This window comes from Gossypium arboreum, chromosome 10, assembly GCF_025698485.1.
Source record: "Gossypium arboreum isolate Shixiya-1 chromosome 10, ASM2569848v2, whole genome shotgun sequence".
NCBI lineage: Eukaryota > Viridiplantae > Streptophyta > Magnoliopsida > Malvales > Malvaceae > Gossypium > Gossypium arboreum.
Window position 1 is genome coordinate 113,785,681 of NC_069079.1, and position 20,856 is coordinate 113,806,536.

At 33.2% G+C, this 20,856-nt stretch overlaps 1 protein-coding gene and 1 non-coding gene across 2 annotated transcripts; both read right to left on the bottom strand.

The window, feature by feature from the left end:
* Positions 1-4,319: 4,319 nt before the first annotated feature.
* Positions 4,320-8,684, bottom strand: LOC108489235 (probable LRR receptor-like serine/threonine-protein kinase IRK). Its single transcript, XM_017793613.2, has 2 exons — positions 6,564-8,684; positions 4,320-6,132 (listed from the first exon to the last, which is right to left on the bottom strand). Exons 1-2 carry the CDS (start codon positions 8,039-8,041, stop codon positions 4,683-4,685), a joined length of 2,928 nt encoding a protein of 975 aa, XP_017649102.1. The 5' UTR covers positions 8,042-8,684; the 3' UTR covers positions 4,320-4,682.
* An 11,927-nt stretch (positions 8,685-20,611) lies between these two features.
* LOC128282720 (small nucleolar RNA R71) lies at positions 20,612-20,718 on the bottom strand. The gene has a single exon (XR_008273075.1). It is a non-coding gene; the product is annotated as a small nucleolar RNA R71 (small nucleolar RNA).
* Positions 20,719-20,856: the final 138 nt, after the last annotated feature.

Below are 20,856 nucleotides of genomic sequence, written 5' to 3' on the forward strand. Positions count from 1 at the left end.
TGTGAATTTGTTAAATATAAAAATTAAATATATTTTTGATAGATTCTTTTACGGTAAAATTATCATGACTTTAATGAAATTAGAATTGGATTGAGAAAATTATTTAATTGAAAAATTAATTAATTTAAATTAATTTAGTAAATAATATTTTTTTAAGAAATATAAAAATAAGTATTGGGTTGGATTACATTATAAAGTGTTGGGTTAAAAGTTTAAGAAGCACATATAATTGGACCCAATACAGAGAGGTTCAAAAGCGCTTCTCTCTTGTAATAGAATTAGGAGACTAGTTTTTCTATCGGATAAGTATTATTTGTATTCTACTAATTCAACTATTAATCTTCTCTTTTCCCCTATAAATAGATGGCATTGGTAGAGCTAAATAGACACAACTTTGAGATATTATTATTTTGCCAGAAAGTGGTGAGAATTTATTTTCTAAGTATAAATTACATTTTCTAGGAATTACAATTTTATTGGTTTCTATTGAGAAAGAGTTACTTTCCTACTGAAAGTAAGCAATTGTTTCTGGTTCTGTGTTTGATTCGTGATTATTCGAGTTCACACTCAAAGCGATTCATGGTATGAGAATAGCAGAGAAGATCATTCGATTGAAAGTTAAGAACATCAATGATCTATCTCGCATAAAACACAAGAACTTTTCAAAAAAGTTTATTACTATAAATATCACAAACCGGCTTAATTTTTAAAATTTTAATTTTTTGTTGTGACAAAATATTATTTTTAAATTGGATTTTTCCAACATCCCCCACCTACACCAACAAGTGGCATATTCTATGAACCACTCCTTTTTGTGTCATTTTAGTTGCCAATGTTTTGATTCCCCAATATTGTTGTTGTGTTTTAAATGTAGGCTGAACCAAGAAACTTCGTTTTTTTATAGAGTAGTACCTGTTTTTTGGTAAGCTAATTGTTAAAGATTTTCATATAATACAATCACTCCTCTCTTAGTGGAGTCATCAACATGTAAAAAGTTTTTTGGTAGAGAGAGAAAGTGTTACAAACAAGTGAAACATAATGTATTGGGATACGACAAAGATAAAAATTAGAATAGATATGTAACACTGAATGTACTGATAGGTGATTGTTTGTAAGATAAAGAAATGCTAAGTGTGATTGAGGATAAGACTAAACAAAGAAATAGGCTAAGATAACTCTAAGAGAGTTTAGGAGAAAAAAAAATGTCAAAAATACTTTCACAGTTGTGAAAGAATCCCATTTATAGAAGTTAAAAGATAGACATTAACTAGGAATAATGAGAAAAAAATTTCAATTGCAAATGGAATTAATACTTTTTTATTAGTAAAGCTTAACTATTTTTGGTAAGGGAGAAAAACACTCAATATTACAATGAAATGTTAAAAGGTGACCTCTTAAGTACCTTTATATCTAATCTTTCAAGTCAATCTCTCCAAAACATTTTAAGAGTAAAGATAACTCAAGAATCTCGTCATATTTTGGAGGTTTTTCATTTCTTTTGCTTTATGAAAGTAGTATAATGTGAAACATTTTCTAGGAAACATCTCTTGAAGATATGTCTTCTCAAGGAACCTTATTCTATGATAAGTTGTTATATGATGGTCTTGAAACAGTATGTTCCAAACAATTACTATTCTTGAAGAACAACTATTCTAAATATAAAATGTTCGATCGGTAATTGTTTTGAATATAGTTATTCTAAATAATAGTTGTTCCAAATAATAATTATTTTCAATAGAGTTAATTTTAGTAACAAATAATATTAATGGTAATTATCTTAAGTGAAAGCTCTATTCTAAATATAATTGTTCTAAACATGTCTATTCTTGAATAATGATTATTCGAACAATAATTATCCTAAAATGATGTATCTATTATTGTTATTATTATTATTATTATTATTATTATTATTATTATTATTAACGTCTTGAATTGATGATAGAAAAGTGGGAAAAAGCCAAGATTTGTGGAGCAAAGTAAGCCTCTAAAAATTGAAGTATTCTTTGCAGAATCATTGCTGTTGCTTTGGCCCAATTCTCTCAAGTTTCATAGTCTCCACTTATGAGACTGCATCGAGTGGGTATCTATTGGGAGTGGGACTTGGGAGAGGTACATTTTATTTTATTTTATGTAAATTCAACTCTTTTAGTTTTAAATTATTTTTTAAAAAAGTTTTTAAATCAGAAGAGCTAAAAATATCTAACTCAATTTAAACAAGCTAACTACCCATATTAAATTTGGAGAACTTATACATGAATTGCTTACCTTAGAGAATTAAACTTCCATTTTTTAAGAAAAATAATAAATTTAACTTTTAACGTTTATATTGTTTGTCAATTTAATTTTTTTAGCTAAATTTAGTAATTAATCTTTTAAAAAAGTCAAACTACTTTTTTTAACTGAAATGTTGACTAAAACATTAGTTTTTTTAATAATGTCATGTTGACATGTCACTATTTATATTATATGTCACATAAACAAATAATTGCATGCTGGCATGGATTGTTATGTGAATTTGTCATATTTAAAAATTTAATGTTTTACTTAATATTTCTTATTAAAACCCGTCAATTTGATTCTTTTAAAATTTAATGGTTAAATTTGACTCTTTTAAAAAGTTGAGGTCAAATTTAACTGTAAAAATAATAAAGACCAATTTAACAAAAGATGTAAATTTTAAAAACTAAATTTATTATTATACCTACTTTTAGATATGCATATTTCATGCTCTAGTTAATAGCTTATGCATGTCAAGTTTGATATAAATTAAAATTTTATAAATATTCGTTTTACGTAAAAAGCTTTTAATCGTAAAATATTTACTAATATATGTAATATTTTATATTGATATGATAAAGATATCAGATCAATTTAAAATTTTATGAGCATGGTAAGTACAAATATTTTGATAAATTCAACGGTTGAAAGGTTAAAATATTAATTATACAAAAGTTAGGAAAAGGAGTAAAACTAATTAAGTTTTAGAACTGTATAAATGAATTTCAGCCTATTAAAAATATTGATTAAAGGCAAATTAAATACGTGAAAATATTTATAAAGAACTAAAATGTATTTATGACACATTAATACATCCCAGACACCCATATACCAATGACGAACCGAAGCATCATAAACTTAAAGCGACCTTAACTGAACTGTGTTAAAATGTTACTTTGCTTGTTATTAAGTAACTCTATATTTGTTAATTGAGTTTTAGCTTAATTGGTATCTGTATTGTTATAAGTACACGAAGATGTGGATTCGAGTGCACTGAATTGTATTATTCTTCTATTTAGGGATTGGGGAGGGATTATAGATAGTTCTAGACATTATATAAAAAAAAAAAGAAATAATATTCCATTTTAAAAGGACATTTTAGATATTCTTTGCATTTCTAGTCAAACTACCAAACGACGCATATTAATAGTTTGTTTATTTTAGGTTTGAGATATTATAATATTTAGTAATTATATTGAAAAAGCTATTTTTTTATTCATAAAACTGTTATTAAGGAAACACAATCTTTCTTATTACAACTCAACCCAATAGATATTTATTAAATCCTATTAATATTGTATTGAAGTGCATTAATTAGTGCAAGAAAAGAGGTGTCTTTTGTGTGTGTCATTTCCAGATTCCATTGAAGGAGTGTAAGAGAAAATGGAGAGATTATATAAATAATGTAAAAGATGATATCCCCATGTGCTTAGTTGATTATGACCAATACCAATCTGTTATGCATTTCTTGGGCCCAACAAACTTTGATTAAGAATAGAACATTTTGGCAACTCATCTGCTTTGTAATCCATGCACACGCACATGATTATCGATTTTAGATATTCCTCTTCATTCCATATGGGTAAACAACCAATGTTTTAATTGTCCCTCAGTTAAAACAGTAAAATAAACATCACATTTATCAAAAACCCCCCCAAGGAAGAACATGGGGAAAAGCAATCCATGGAAATCAAGACACCAGTCCCTTCTATTGTTACAAGAGGAGAGTGCTTTATATTCCCGACAGTATCAATCAAGTTGTAATCTTTCTATTTCCATGCCTTCAATAATCTTTAAATTTAATCCCACAACTACTTTTTCAGTCCCCCTCAGCCAGCCTCATGCTTTTGCATCATTATTATATTCACCACTAAGGATGAAACTTGCCTCAAAGTGGGTGCCAATGCCATATGAGAATCTTTCAGTCTTTTAGCCTCTTTACCTCGCTTTTGACTTGTAAAAAATTTTCCCATCATTCAATGCACATGACTTTGGTATGTGAAAACAATTATTTTCTTTTTATCGACCAAATGAAAATTCACTTTTGCCCTTCACTTATCCATAAACACATTAATCAGTTGGTTATAAGCATACAAGGAAACAAAGGCAACGAACAAAAAATTGCAAAAGAGACTACAGATTAGTGAACTGAGTAACAACAATATCCGAAGGGGTCCCGGAAATGGAACCCGGTGAAAAGGAATCCGGCAAACCTAACTATAACATTGAGAAGAAATCACAAAAAGGAAAGCTGATAATTCAAAAGATGAAACAAATACAAGGGATAAAAGGATTCCACAACAAACAAATATTTCTTCTCTTTGATCAAATCAACAAACCGGATTCTTCTTCGCCGGATAACCCCTTATGAAGCTTTCGGTTTCCTTAAAGTATTCAAATTAAAATCATCCCAAATCTTCCTGGCCTTCTGAGGGGCATCTGATCAATTCCAATATGTTAACTACCTCTCCCATATCCGGACGGTTCGATGGTACTTGTGACGTGCAGATTAAGCCTAGTTTCATCACTGGAATTGCCTCCTCGGCTGGGAATTTTCCTTGCAGCCTTCCATCGACGCATTCCTCCACCCTGCCTTCTTCCAATGCTCCTCGGACCATGTCACAAAGCACCACCACATCATCTTCCATGTACTCAACAGGCCTCTTCCCGGTAACCACTTCCAAAACCAAAACACCAAATCCATACACATCACATTTCTCGTTTATTTTCACTGTTCGGCAGGCAAATTCAGGGGCCATGTAGCCAAGTGCACTCTGAATCTTGCTACTTAAAACATAGCGATCTAGCATAGGGAGCAACCTTGCTAGGCCATAATCTCCAAGTTTAGGTTCACCTGAGCCATCAATAAGGACATTGCTTGACTTTAGATTGTAATGAATAATGTTAGATTGGTGCAAGTGAGCCAAGCTTTTCGCTGTCCCTAGAATGATACTGAACCTGTCATTCCAAGAAAGATAATTTCCAACCGATCCTTCATGAAGGTGTTTGTACAGACTTCCACCAGAAACAAATTCATAAATGAGAAGCTGCAGTGACGGTGTCCAGTAATAGCCTTCAAGAGCAACAAGATTTGAGTGCTGTATTTTCCCAAGTTTTTTCACTTCCCTTTCAAATTCTTCTTGGGATTTGACAAGACTTGATACCGTGAGCTTCTTGATTGCCACTGAGCGCCCATCTCGCAAAACTGTTCTATACACAGCTCCAAAACCACCACGCCCAAGTTCACAGTCCTTAGTGAAAAGAGCATGTGCACCTGTGCTGAAGTCAGGCTCGCCAGAAAACATGACAAGTTTGCCAGAATTGGCGTCCGTAGTAGGGGAATGGCTAAAGTCATCCCCAGCAGAAAAAGTAAGGGCGGCTGCAGACCGGGATGTTGATGACCTGACACGGAGATTAAGAACAGTGATGGCAATGACTCCGACAACAATTACAGCAGCTGCACCAATAGCAATTAGGGCAGAGATACTGAGAATTATCCTCTTATGACCGACAGTCGTAGGCAATTCCTCGGAAATGGAATCAGAAGAGGAGTTAGGATTTAACACAATGGGTTTAGGAAGAACAGCAGGGCAAGATTTGTTAACTGCAGAGCCACAAAGTGATGGATTCCCAGAGACAGCCGTGGGCGATATGGTGTTAAAAAATGCACCAGCAGGCAGTTCTCCCTGTAAATTGTTGTGGGAAATATTGAAGGATAAGAGGTGGGGTAGATTGGCCAACTGCTTGGGTAGGGTTCCAGCAAGGTTGTTGTAAGACAGGTCCACGTTTTCTAGGTTGTTCAGTTTTCCAATTTCAGCAGGTATTGGGCCACTCAGGTTGTTTTGTGATATGATCCTACACCAACAACAACAAATAGAAATGAAAAGCAAGTTAGAACAGCAAACAGCATCAGCTTTCACCAGTACAAACTTTAAGTAAATGCCAATAGGATAGAGCAGATATCATGCAACAAGGCAAACTACAATATCATTGCGCAAAAGCCTTCAACATTAGAATATCAAGATGTTTTAGATTTGAAGTAATTTATCTCAATGAAACGCAATCCACTACTTGTGCAACCTTTGAGCAGTTAGAACAAAGTTCACCTACTACCAAAATCTAATCTTAGCCTTTAGGGTAAACTTGATGTTTATAGGTCAAGATAGCGAGGAATGATTTGAATATAGAAACACAATACATTAGAGAGACCAAAAAGCACACAGATAGGCTAACTAAAATTAGAAGTTAAAAGCAACAAATAATACTCAAGAACAGGAGAAACTTACAAAGTTGATAGCAAGGTGCAGTTCTCAATTGATGTAGGAATTTTTCCACCTAGGAAATTAGCATTGAGCCTCAGATCCTTCAAGTAGAAAGCTCCTCCAATTTCCATAGGAATGCTTCCATTAAGCTGATTATGACTCAAATCAAGAACATCCAAAGCCTTCAATTCTCCAACAGTTCCTGGAACAGGCCCAATGAGAGAGTTCCTCGACAGGTTCAAGAACTGCAAGCTGCTTAAAACCCCAATATCGTATGTTAATTCTCCAGAAAACGAATTGTGAGATAAATCCAAGACTTGAATCTTTTGAAGTGGGGTTCTTGGTGAAGCTGAAATGGGATTGCTTAAATTTACACCAAGCTTATTCTCTGAAAGAGAGACTTCATTCAGACCCGACTTGAGAATCCATCCAGGAAGATCACCGTTCATCAAATTCTGGCTAAAATCCAACGCCAAAAGATTCACATTGTTTTCCATAGATGCAGGCAAACTTCCATTTAAACCATTAGCAGAGAAATTTAACACCTTCAACAACTTAAGGCTTCCTATAGACTCAGGAACTTGACCAGAAAACTTATTCATAGAGAAATCCAAAGTCTCAAGATTTTTCATTTCTCCTATCCATTCAGGGACCTCACCAACAAAAGAATTCATACTCAAATTCAGATAACTACACAGGCTAAGCTTTTGTATTGTGCTTGGAACTGACCCTGAAAGTAAATTCAGGCTAAGATCAATTGACCTCAACAATAAACAACTCCCAATCCCATCAGGAACCTGCCCAGTGAACCTATTCTTACTCAAGTTAATGGACCTCAAATTATTCAAAGCCTCAATCCCTTTAGGAATCTCTCCTTCCAACAAGTTACCAGACAAATCCAATGACCTTAAACCATTCAAACCCCAAATCCCAGCAGGCAAAGACCCTGAAAGCTGATTCCAGGACAAGTTAATATCAGCAAGAGTAGCGCAAGAGCCTAAACTCCCAGGAATCTTACCCGAGAACCGGTTATTAGCTAAAGAAATGGACCTCAAAGAACCACATTGTTTGAAAAAGTCATCAGGGATAAAACCCGAAAGAGAATTCTCACTCAAGTCAATGATTCTCAGACTTTCAAGCTTTGCCAAGTTGGGGCTTATAGTCCCACTGAGATTGTTTCTCGCTAAAGAAAGCTTCCTCAAGAACTTGAGCTGCAAAAGACCACGACCGATCCGACCCGAAAGAGTGAACCCGTCAAGGTTGAGCTCGGTAACACGGCTCGACCTTGGGTTACATTTGACACCAAACCAGTTACAAGGAGTGTCGTCATCTTCATTCCAAGACGAAAGCTTTTGGCTTGGATCTTGAATGTCTGCTTTGAAAACTATTAGTCCCAAAACATCATCGTTCAAAGATGGGCTTAAAGATCTTACCGGGAAAGAAGGAACAAGCAAAAGAACCACCCAAAATAACAGTAAATTTGACAGATTTTTCATGTTCATCTTCCCCTTTCTTCCTTTTCAGTAGTTCACAACCTCCATTCTTACTTAGCAGAGTTGCAGAGATGAAAAGGTTAAAAGAGAGAAGCCAAAATGTAGCTTAAAACAAAGAGATCCTTTTGGCAAAGCAAACACAAGAGAGGACACAGGTGGAAGAGAAACAAGAATTACACTCCAACACGCTACGGTTTTTGAAGTTTTTCAAGGCTAAATCTGAGAACTCAAATGATGAAAAATGTTGGGTTTCATTCAAATTTCAATATTTCAAGGAAAACCCACTTCTTAGAAGACCACCGCCGGTACGATTCCGGTAGAAAGTCGCCGGAAAAAAGAAGGAAACAGAGAAAAGAGTGAGAAAGGTGGAGGCGTGGTTCTGTTTTCCTCTAAGAGAGAGAAAAAGAAAGAAGAAAGTGAAGAACAGTGGAGATAGAGAGGAATGGCTTGGGTTGTAATTAATGTAAAAGGATACTTTTTTTAGTTATTTTTTATGGATTAAAAATAACGGGAAAGAGAAGATGGTGGGGCCCGGGAGTGGGTGGGGGCAATTTAATGTTCTTCGGGACACGTGGTTCATTTTAAGAGGTCCGTAGATATCCTACGTGGCGACACGTGGTCGTTGTCAGTAAACACTATGCTTTTGGAGGATGTGCATGTAATGTAATGGGTTGAATTAGGTTTGGGTGGGTTATGGAATTGACCCTACATTCCTTACGGAATTACGGATGGGCCATTTTTAACGGACCAATGTTCTGAACTAAACTCAACCCGAGGAATGAACTTTTAGACTTACTGTTTTTTTTTTTTATTCTTTTATTGATAATTGTTTTTTATAATTGTATTGGCAGAATTCCAAAATGCACTCCTAATGTTGGTGGGTTTTTCACTTAGGCCCTTAACCCTTTTTTTTCTCATTTTCACTCCTACTTAAAACTGTAAGTCAACTAACGGTCAATATTTTTGCCCACCATGACATTACACCTTAAGTAATGACTCTACTAACGTGACTTGACATGGTATTTTGGGTTAAATTTACTAAAAATTCAAAAAATATTTTTTAATTCAAAATCATAAAATATTTTTTTATAACTTATTTTCACTTTTAAAATTTTTTAATAATTTATATTTTTAATTTTTAATAAATTTAATGCAAAATGTTATATTATTAATGACATGTCACGTCACATTAATAGAGTCATCACCAGATGTGTCATGTTATGTTGGACAAAAATATTGACAATTAGTTGATTAAAAGTTTCTGTTAATTTTAACCTTATTTGAAATTTTTGTAACATTGTGAGCAAGAAAGGAAAAATGAGTTAAAAGGAAAAAGTGAAAATGCCAAAAAAAATATTAGGGATGAATTTTAGAATTCTACCAATTTTATTTAAAGTTTTAAGATTAAAATAAATTTTTACTTGTATTATTTCTAGGTTAGATTAATTAGAGTTAAGTTAATTATATTATTCTTCACATTTTATTTAATACATATGGTTTTTTATAAAAAAGAAAAAAAGAAATTCATACAAAGAAAAGGTTACAAAATATCGAGGATAAAAATCAAAGAGCCCGTAGCCTGACCCCCAAGAAAAAGCCTGAAGGTTGTATAAACCAAAACTCAAGCCCTCAAAACCAAAGTCGAAACAAGTAAAACCATTCACATTTCAAGCAAATCTTACGAAGAAGCAACGATCAAGAAGACGAACAAGTTGTATCGTGATACAGCAAATTGGAACGAGATTAGAGATGAAGGCCAGCATTGTAACATTGAGAAGACAAAGAAGTGGGGAATAATGCCCACTGGATAAAGCGACTATCGTACAAGCTAAAGGGCCCCCACAGTCTTAAAAAGAATCTTACGTCTCGGTTGAACTTATATTCCTTAATTGGCACCAAAATAAAAAGATAGAAACCACAAACCCCCCGGGGGAACTAGTTACATGCAGCATAAGACAGTGGCTTCATAAACCAAGTAAAAAATGGCTCTCGAGTCATCTTGACCCGAATTGCGGTTATACGATATTAGAGGAGCATTAAGATCAATGAAGGGTCGAATGGCTAAAGAAGCAACCTCATCATGAGCTAGGCTCCAACCAAAATAGTGAGTGCTGGAGGGTTCATCCTCTCTCCTTCAGATCGATGGATGGCTTATCGATACTGAAGAAAGCGAAATCCAGCAAGTCATAATCTCGACAAAGGAGGACAGAAGTAAGATTAATAGAAAACAGGCAAAGAGAGGATGAGAACTTGAGAGAGAAGTATGGTGGTGAGAAGATCGGTCAAGAGGCAGGATGGTCGCTCATGCTAGGAAACAAAGGTTATCTCTCTAGTAGCGTTTGTTGAGAGAAAAATTATCTTCTAAGTTCGATGATTTTATTTTTATTTTTATTTTTTTTTGTGTTTAACCCATTTTTTAGACTTTTATAGTAGTAAATGCATGTAATTTTGCATTAGAATGTTTTTTTAAGAGATGAAAGTTACACAATGTGGAACATAAAATTTAATTTCTCTCCCTCCCCTATGCTTCTTTCACAACCCTCAAACTCGGGATGTGATTCATAATAGATAGAAAGTTTGTGGAAATGTCATATCTTTACTCAACTCATTGTCAGCTATTTATAGGAACGAAATTATGATTAACTTCCTATTATAGGTATTTATTCCAATAATTTTAAAACAATAAACATATCTTAATTTAAATAATTCAAAAACAAAAATAGGAAGATGTGGTCATTAAGTAACACTGTCACAAAAAGCGCGTGGTCTACAACTACAGGTAGCTTAGCCAAAAAGGATGCAAAGATTCCTTTAAAGTGGCTTCATGAAAGTCTCAACAAATTGATCTAAACTTGAAATATGATTTTAAGTTATTTATCTTGAATCATTCGCCAGACATAACGAAAGTTGACATCAACATGTTCCATCCAATTGTTAAGAATAGGGATTTTACATAACACCTAAGTTATCACAGTATATAGTATGTGATTGTGGAAGAATGACACCAAGCTCCTTGAGAAGACTATTAACCCAAGTCGTTCCATCAAAAGCATTAACAACAATCATGGTTGTAGTTGGAGTTGTTATTTATGGAACACCATTAAGCAAGAGCATTAGGGTTAGAGATGGCAACTGAGTGGAGTGAATTTTTTTCCTACTTTGACTCCGATTCGATAGGCCCCATCCTAACTCGATTTGAAATTAAATATTAATTTCATGATAATATAAACTAAATTGTAAAATATGTAAAGTTTGAATTGCCTTTAATTATTGAGTGAATGTAATGTATTAAATACCCATGTAGACAAGATGCAAATTCTAGTAGGATTTAGATGGTATGTCATTAGCAATTTTTTATGTGTGCTAGTGATAGTGGCACTTCGGTGCAATCTAGTGATATTACACTTCGATGCTAGTGACAATGGCACTTCTTTGCATTCCGTTAACTTTACACCATATCGTATGTGTTCTACAAGTACAATTGGACTAAAAATATAAATGGTAAGTTAACTTATTAGTGAAATAGGTAAGTGGCTTATAGGATGTTAGTTGGAGATTCCTCAATAGTTATTCTCTATTTAATTCCATTCTATATTATTGTAAATCATGTATTTATATGTTAAAAATGGTTAATTTCAATGGGAAGTTTAATTCTTAATGTACTTACTAAGTTTTCACAAAGTGTTACTTTTCCAACGCGTAGGTAAAAGCTAGACTTAAAGCTTTAGAGTGAAGAGTAAAGTTCAATCTCAACTAATCTCATTAGGAGTGATCAAAACTCGATTTGACTCAAAAAAATTGAAAAAAAATTCAATTTTCGAGTTAAACGAATCGAGTTATTTGAGTCAACGAGATTTTTTTTTTGAATTTTGAGTTAGAATTGAGTTAAGCTTTCAAATTCGAATAAACCAAATACCAAAATATAATATTCTACATTTTTACCCCAAACCCCTAAACCTTTTATTGTCCCTCTAAAACTTTACTCTCTCTCATTTTTCCACCAAAATTTTTACTCCCCTCCCATCCCACCCATCATCTACCTTAAACCCGTTTTGCCCCAAAATTTTTGTTGAATATTCCCTCCTCCCCCAAATTTTACTCCCCCAAACATTCAAAATTTTTTATTTTCCCTCTAAACTTTTATTCTCATCCTTTACCATTAAATCAAAACCATAATCATCCAAAAAATCTCTAAACCTAGATAGTAATACTTTTATTTATATCTACTATTTATATTATTAAATTAAATTTCACATTTTGTACTATTTATATTATTGAATTGTTTAATCATATTGAATATTTATAAATTTCTATTAAAATTAAATTATTGATAATGCCATAAAATATTCTTGTTAAAATTTTATGTTGGTATCAATTTCACATTTTATTTTAAGATAACTTTTATTAGAATTTCACATTTTTACAGTTAATATCTTTTAATTTCAAAATATATAGTGACAAGAATCAAAAGATAATTGAAGCAACCAAGCAAGCAAATAAGCTAACCCAGTATATAAAAGATTAATAAATAAATTATGAGGGATGAAAGTTAATAACAAATTTGATTACGATGGGTGACAGTAGTTACAAGGACCCAAAGTCATTTTTTTTAATTTAACTCAAACAAATATATTCAATTTGATTCGAATTCCATCTCACTCAACTTGATTTGAGAAAATTTCAAATCGAGTTAGGATGATAAAATATGATTCGTCAACTCGATTAACTTGAAATTTTTTCATTCGATTCGATTCAATCAAATGCTCACCCCTTACATCTCATCACATCTCAAGGCTTGGAAGAGAGTATGGTTTTAATCCTTTAATATTAGGCTATGACATGTACATAGGTTAAATCAAAGTTTATAGGCTATGACATGTACATAGGTTAAATCAAAGTTTATGTACAAGATTACTAGTGAAAATACTTTGTGAATCTTGAGTATTTTGCTAGCCCTAAGAACTTAGCTAAGCTTTGATTGAGATATATGTTGAATTACATGATATTTTGATGGATTTTTATGTTGTATAATGTTTACAAGTGTTATGAAATGACTGAAGATATTTTAGAATTGGTTTTAGATGTTTTAGACATGCTTTGGGCAATCTGTCCCCAATGTTACAACATCCACTTTTCAGTTTTGCGGCATTGGGCCATGCAGCAACATTAGATGTCATTGGATTATTTTATCTTGAATGTCGTAACACCCATTTTCCAATGTCACAACATTGACCCTGTTTACCCTGGTTTTTACCAAAAATAGCCTTTACTGGTCCTCGTTTGTAATCAAACTTTAAAGGTAGCCAAGAAATAACTTGAATAGCTTTAAATATGCTCAAAAATGTTAAAACAAAGTTTTGAAATTGATGTTCAAGTTAAGTAGTCATAATGTCCAAATGTGGCATCCCTTTGTTATGATATATTGATTCAATCCAAATAAGAAGCGTTACACCCTTTACCATCGTTCCTTGGAGTACATATAGGGAAAGGTCTCTTGTCCGGTAGTGTTATTGTAACCCCCCAAAATAGGGCCTAGGAGTTTTAGGGGTATTTTAGAAATTTTAGCTTTCGAATGTTCGAAATTTTGTTACATGGCATATCGGTAATGTTCTCGATTATGATTTTTAGAAAATTAAATCAATTTCTGGAAATGAGTTTTAAATAGCTTTAATTTTGAAAATAAGGTTGATTTGTAAAAGAGTTAAAATTGAGAGTTTTTATGAAACAATTTAATTAGATTTTAAAATCTAAGCTAAATAATCTCCTTTCTCCTAGTTATTTCACATAAAAACAACCCCAAAATTTGTGCTTGTCATCCCTTATTTTCTCTTGCTATTTCAATCAATTTTGAACTTCAAATCCTAATTCGTTTTTTATTTCTATCATCCTTTAAGTTACAGACCTCTATAAAAACCAAGAAAAGCACCCCAAACACCATAGTTTCCTCCATTGTCAAGCTTGTGGGTTTTTCGAGTTTTCGATCAAACGCTCTATTTTTTGTCATCGAAGATAATGTTTTGATTCCTTATGAGTTATTAATGTTATCTAGTCTTTAAAAAATGAATTATTAGCCTTTAAATCGAATGTTTTAAATAAAAGTAAAAAATCGGGTCTTTAATGGTGAATTTTGGGTTTATAGATAAAAATATGATTTCAATGTTTTTCAATTAGTTTTAACATGATTTGAAGGTTTCTAAACTTACTTTAAAGTTTTGTTAAGGATTTCTAAGGATTTAATGGATTTTCATGAAAATTGCCAAAAAAAAAAATTTTGATACCATAATTTAGTTTTGAGTAGTTTAAAGGTTGAGAATCAGTAGTAGGTGAATAATTAGATGAATAGAATTTGTTTTAGGAAAAAAAGATTAAGTATAGACTGAGATATTTGAGTTTCAAGTTTGTTAGTCGAAATTTCAGTTTCTTGAGGAATATAGCTTAGGCTTGCACTTTTGGTTGGTTTAAATGAGTCTTTGGCTGAATTTTGATTGTGTATATTGTATGGTTAATATGTGTGAAGCATCGGAACTGTTGGAACCTTCTACGAGCAAGGCGAAAGACTAGGAAAAGCTAGGTTAAGCTTTTGGCTTTTTGACGAAAGCGTAATTGGTGAGTTTTTGGAATTGCTATTTGTAGACATGTTTCTTAGTGTTGATTGAGAGCTTAAGAATAGCCTAAACCTCTATCCTAAGTTCCAAGTGTAAGCTTTCTATTTTCCTTATTTTTTTTTGACAAATTATGCGAATATGTGAATAACTATGGATTGATTATTATGATGTAATATTGTGAATTGTATTGTATTGTGGGTATATTAAATTTGTTGAATGACAATAATGATGTTGTGTTAGAGATTCAAAGATGTGCAGTGAAAGCATGCAAAAGCTGTAAGTATGTACATGTCGCATTGTGGAACATGATGCTAATGTAACAGGTTTTTATATGTGATAAACTGATTTTAAGGCACTCATATGTTGACTGATATATGATCGCTCATGAGCGTTATTGTGGCACTTTAAATGCAATTAAATGTGAATTCAATAAGCATGCATTGTGTACAAGTTTGTGATGTGAATAGACAAATATGAACAGAGATTATGTGCATTAAATCACTAATTATGTAACACCTCTAACACGTAACCGTCGCCGAAATAGGTTAAGAGGTATTACTAGACTTGTAATTCAATTCAGAACAATTATTTATCCAGAAACATCATAATTCAATCAATAAAATTCATTCACATCCATTATGTACTTAAATCAAACATATCAAACTTTAGTCATACATTCGGGACTAAATCGTAACATAATACAAATTTTAGAAACTTAGAAAATTTTCAACATTTCAACTATCACACGCCTGTGTGAATAGGCCGTGTGCTTCACACTGTATTAGACACGCCCATGTGTCTAAGCCATGGCAAAATAGGGCATACATACTGACTTGTCCACATGGCCACAAGACACGTCCGTGTGCCAGGCCGTATGAAAATTAGGGAGGCTACTGACTTGGCCACACGGCCAGTCACACGCCCATGTGTCTAGCCCGTGCTTGAAACTGACTTGGCCACACGGCCTAGCACATGCACGAGTGTGTGTGACTGTGTAGCCTGCTCAGGCTCATTTCGAAATGGCCTTCGAACAACACGGCTGAGACACACGCTCGTGTCCCTACCCGTGTGGGCAAAAATAGGCTATTTACAAAGCCATACTGCCATCCTAATATCACAATCATTCATGACCACAATTCACAACCCAATTGGCAATCATTTTATAGCCATTGCATGTACAAAATATAACCAATTTCAAACAATTCATATCAACTCACTGTATCTTGTCATTACCAACATATTCATGCACACATACCTCATTGGATATCATTCAAATATACCAATTTTGCATTCATGAATCAAGCACGTATAAATCACATATCAAAATAACATTTACTACTAGTTCAAGCCATGTCACATAGCTTGTCCATATACCAAATTCACATCAGTAACATTAACATAAGATGGTCATACTTCACAACCTATAAACTAGCTTATACATGCCATATTTACATATTTTCCATAAGTTCTAAAAGTACTGGATAATGTGATAGTAATCTCTGACTTTATCCAAATTGAGCAAGCTTCCAAATCTATAAAACACGGAAGAATAAACGGAGTAAGCATTAAGCTTAGTAAGCACGTATAATATAGAATTAAACTTACCAAATGACAATAAGCATTATAACAAATTAAAATCCAACCCATTTGCTTATAATGCCTATTTACATCACCATTCATAAGTTAGTCATGTAACATTCATATAACACCAAATACTAATTATATAAGTATCTCATGTATCATAATATCCATGTAATCATATAATTCATGTAAATCATGTATCTTATAATTCATGTAAATCATATAACTCTTATATCATATGATCCACATATTTCATATCGGTATTATGCCCATTGAACCTACTGAAATATCGAAGGATACTCGGGTGATACACATTAAGTGTATAAATCAGTAATCCGTCAATTCATCATCATTTCCGCTCTTTCGAGCCATGATCGGTAAGCTCCTTCTGAGATGATAAACGGTAAGCTCCGTAGAGTTAAAACAAAAACGGTAAGCCCCGAAGAGCTGAAACAGTAAGCTCATACCAGCTGTGGTGAGTCCGCAACAAATGCAAGAGCTACACCAAACGGTAACCCTGGTGACATGTCACTTGTATCCTACAACTATCTACGGTTTAAACAGGATTCGTATTTCATGGTAAGCATTATTTTAGGCATTCTTATTCCATCAATCACATATATTCAATCTATATACATTCATTTCAAAAACATACAATTAATTTAAAGTTAGATTCTAATTATACGAACTTACCTCGAGTTACTTAGATATCAACTAACGGCTACTCGTTAATCTTTTCCTTTCCTCGATCTAAACCTGAACTCGGTTTATCTTGGTTTATATATTAAAAAATTCAAAATTTTTAGTAACCATTTAATTCAATTCGCACATACTTTCAAAATTATACATTTGCCCCTATACTTTTGACTACCTATATATTAAAAAATTCAAAATTTTTAGTAACCATTTAATTCAATTCGCACATACTTTCCAAATTATACATTTGCCCCTATACTTTTGACTACTTTGCAATTTAGTCATTTATACATAAAATGGAAAATTTATGCAATTTACCCTTGACCCTTGTATAGCCGAATCTCATACAACCTCATACTAGCCCATATTTTTATTTTATTCACATTTCCAACCACAACATTTCTATCTTTCATAATTTAATCCCTAATTCTCATTTTTGTCAAAAAATCACTTTATAAAACTTGTATATCTATTAATAAGCATCAATAATCTAACAAGAAACTTCAAAATACCTAAATATTCAACAATGGCATATCTCAAAATCTTTAACAGTTTTAAAAATGAAGGTACGAGTCAGCTAGATTAAGTTGTAACGAACTCAAAAATGTAGAAATCATTAAAAACCGAGTCAAAACCGTACCTTAATCTAGCTAAGAATATGCCGAAACCAAGGAAGCTTCAAAACCCCTATTTCATTTCTCAAATTCGGCAATGAAGATGAAGGAAATAATATGATTTTGGTTTTGTTTTATTTAATATAACATAATTAACATTTTACCAAAATAACCTTAATGAATTTTTAATAATTTCAAAAATACCAAGCCAACAACTTTCACTATATCATTTAAGGTCTAATTGACAATCAAGGACCCTCATATTAATAAACCATAGCAATTTAATACCTTTAAACAATAGTACTGAATGTTTACGCGTTACGCGATTTAATCCTTTTTACTGAATTAAGCATTTAAATGGTAAAATTTCTTAACGAAAATTTTATAATATTATTCTATCATGTTGTAAACTATATTAAAATAATAAAATAAATATTTTCACTTTGAATTTATGGTCCCAAAACTACTGTTCTGATTTAACCTAAAAACGGGCTGTTACAAATTAACAATGTGTAATTATGATGTGGATATTTTGGCCTTGTGACCTTATGAGACTGTTGGATATGGTTGGCATGCCATAGGATTGTGAGTACTCATCTATATGTGTTTTCTGATTTGGGCATTGAGGCCTTGAGACATGTTAGAGAGATATGGGAACGTAAGCTAAGCTCCATTCAACAGGACATGTTTAGTGTGTTGAATAGTGCTAGCTTTATGCTTCACCTTCGGGATATGTTCGACTCTATGAGTCAACTGGTGTGTTGGAGATCTGTGTATCTGATGAGTGATGATAGAGCTCACTGATAAACCATAATTTATATATATTTTTATCCCATGCTTAGCCCATTTATGAATGATTTCTCCTTAGATTTGGTGAATTTGATGCTCCTAATCCTTTAATTTCATGTTTTATACTTAGGTGAGCATAGGAGAGAAAAAAGAGTGAGAAACGGGCCAAAAAAGGAGAAAATAGACCCTGTAGGAAATCAACATGGCTTGGGCTTCCTCACACGGGAGTGTCACACGGCCTTGTCCATTTGGCAGGATTGAAGCACGACTTACACGAGTAGACTACATACCTGTGCCTATTCAACAGCCTTGACCACGGGCTGGAGTAATCGCACACGGGCGTGTCCCTGCCGAGCCCAAGTATAGTCCTATTTGGAAAAGGCCAATTTTGAGGGCTCTCAAGCATTCTAAATCTTATTTAAACACCTGAGGAGGCACTTAAGAGGGGGACGCAGAGTAGGAAGCAAGGAATTACTCAAGGAAAGCCGATTGATCCATCTCAGAAGCCGGATCCATCATCAAGACTGAAGATTTCCCTTCAAGTTCCTTCAGAAGTTTTTGGTTTTCTTATGTTTTGTTATTTTTATGCTTTTGAGATGTTTTCTTTCATAAGTATGAACTAAACCCCCTAAATACCTAAGAGGAATGAAACCTAAGATGGATCTTGTTATTATTATCTGAATTGTATGATAACTATTTGACTTGTTCTTAATTATGTGTTCTTAATTCTTGTTTTGATATTCCAGGATATTGATTCAAGTTAAGCTCTTATTCAGAGGAGGAATAGACCCTGTCTAAGAGTAAATTTCTCATAATTAAGCGGAGTTGATTGCACGCCTAGAGATAGGGTGATAAGATTTTGCCGAATTAAGGTGAAACCTAATAAGGTAATCCATAGATCGAGTTAATGCAATTCTAGGGTGTTAATTAGAAAGAGATTTCAATTATTCAACCTAGGGTTAGACGTTATTAGTCTCGAGAGAGATAATAATATAACTTAGAGATTTCTAAGGATCAAGTCAAATGAATAAATCGTCTGATTCAGAGTCAAATAATAAGTGAAGTCTAGGTGGATTTTTCCTTAGGTATTGTCTTAATCAATCGAATTCTCCCAAAAGTATTTTCTCAAATTTTCTTTCTGTGCATTCTTAGTTTAGTAATTAGTTTAAATAACCAAACCACTTAATTTTTTTCAGGCTAGATAATAAAAAGGAAGTAAATACTAGTACTCGTGGTTCCCTTGGGTTCGACAATCCGGTCTTGCTGAACTATACTAATGTTTCGATAGGTACACTTGCCTCAATCGAATTCTCCCAAAAGTATTTTCTCAAATTTTCTTTCTGTGCATTCTTAGTTTAGTAATTAGTTTAAATAACCAAACCACTTAATTTTTTTTAGGCTAGATAATAAAAATGAAGTAAATACTAGTACTCGTGGTTCCCTTAGGTTTGACAATCCGGTCTTGCTGAACTATACTACTGTTCGATAGGTACACTTGCCTTAATTGTGATAATAAGTTAGTCTCAAGAATGATTCATTCATAAATCTCTAAAACATGTCACGAATATCACATATCAAGTTTTTGGCGTCGTTTCCGGGGAACTAGGATATTAGGAACACTCGATTTTTATTACTTTAGCCATTTTACTTTTATTGCAATTTAAATTTTTATTTTCTTTTCTAATTCTTCATTTATTCTCTTCTAGCAGGTTTTTCTAGTTTATGACCAGAAGAAACCCATCAGGACAATTACTTTTTTACGATGAGATCGACTGCACAGTTTGCAAAAACCGAAGAGAAATAAGGTGAAACTTAAGATACACAAAGGAAGAGCAAGAGGACGATACTTCAACCACAACCGAGGAGATGGCTGAAAACCAAGAAAATCCGTTACCTCCTGCGATTGCTGTTAATCAGAATCCTGCTCCGCGCACTATGTATGATTATGCTAAACCTTCTTTAACAAGAACTGAATCGACCATAGTTAGACCTACTGTAGATGCAAATATTTTTGAACTGAAACCTAACACAATTCAAATGTACAGCAATTTGTTCAGTTTGATGGTTTGCAGGACGAAGATCCCAATGCTCACTTGGCAACCTTTTTGGAACTATGTGATACATTTAAAATTAATGGCATTTCTAATGAAGCCATTTGCCTTTGGTTATTCCCTTTTTCATTGAGAAACAAAGCTAAACAGTGGTTGAATTCGTTGCCACGAGGGTTAATCACTACTTGGGAACAAATGACCGAAAAGTTTTTATTAAAATATTTTTCGCCAGCTAAAATGGCTAAATTACGTAATAATATCTCTTCTTTTGTGCAGATGAATTTAGAAACACTCTACGATTCATGGGAGAGATACAAGGACCTCTTGAGAAGAGGCCCTCACCATGGGTTACCACTCTGGCTACAGGTTCAAACGTTTCACAATGGCCTGAATCCTTCGACTCGACAAATGGTTGATACAGCCGCTGGCGGAACCATCAATAATAAGACACCTGAAGATGCCTATGAGTTTATGGAAGAGATGTCATT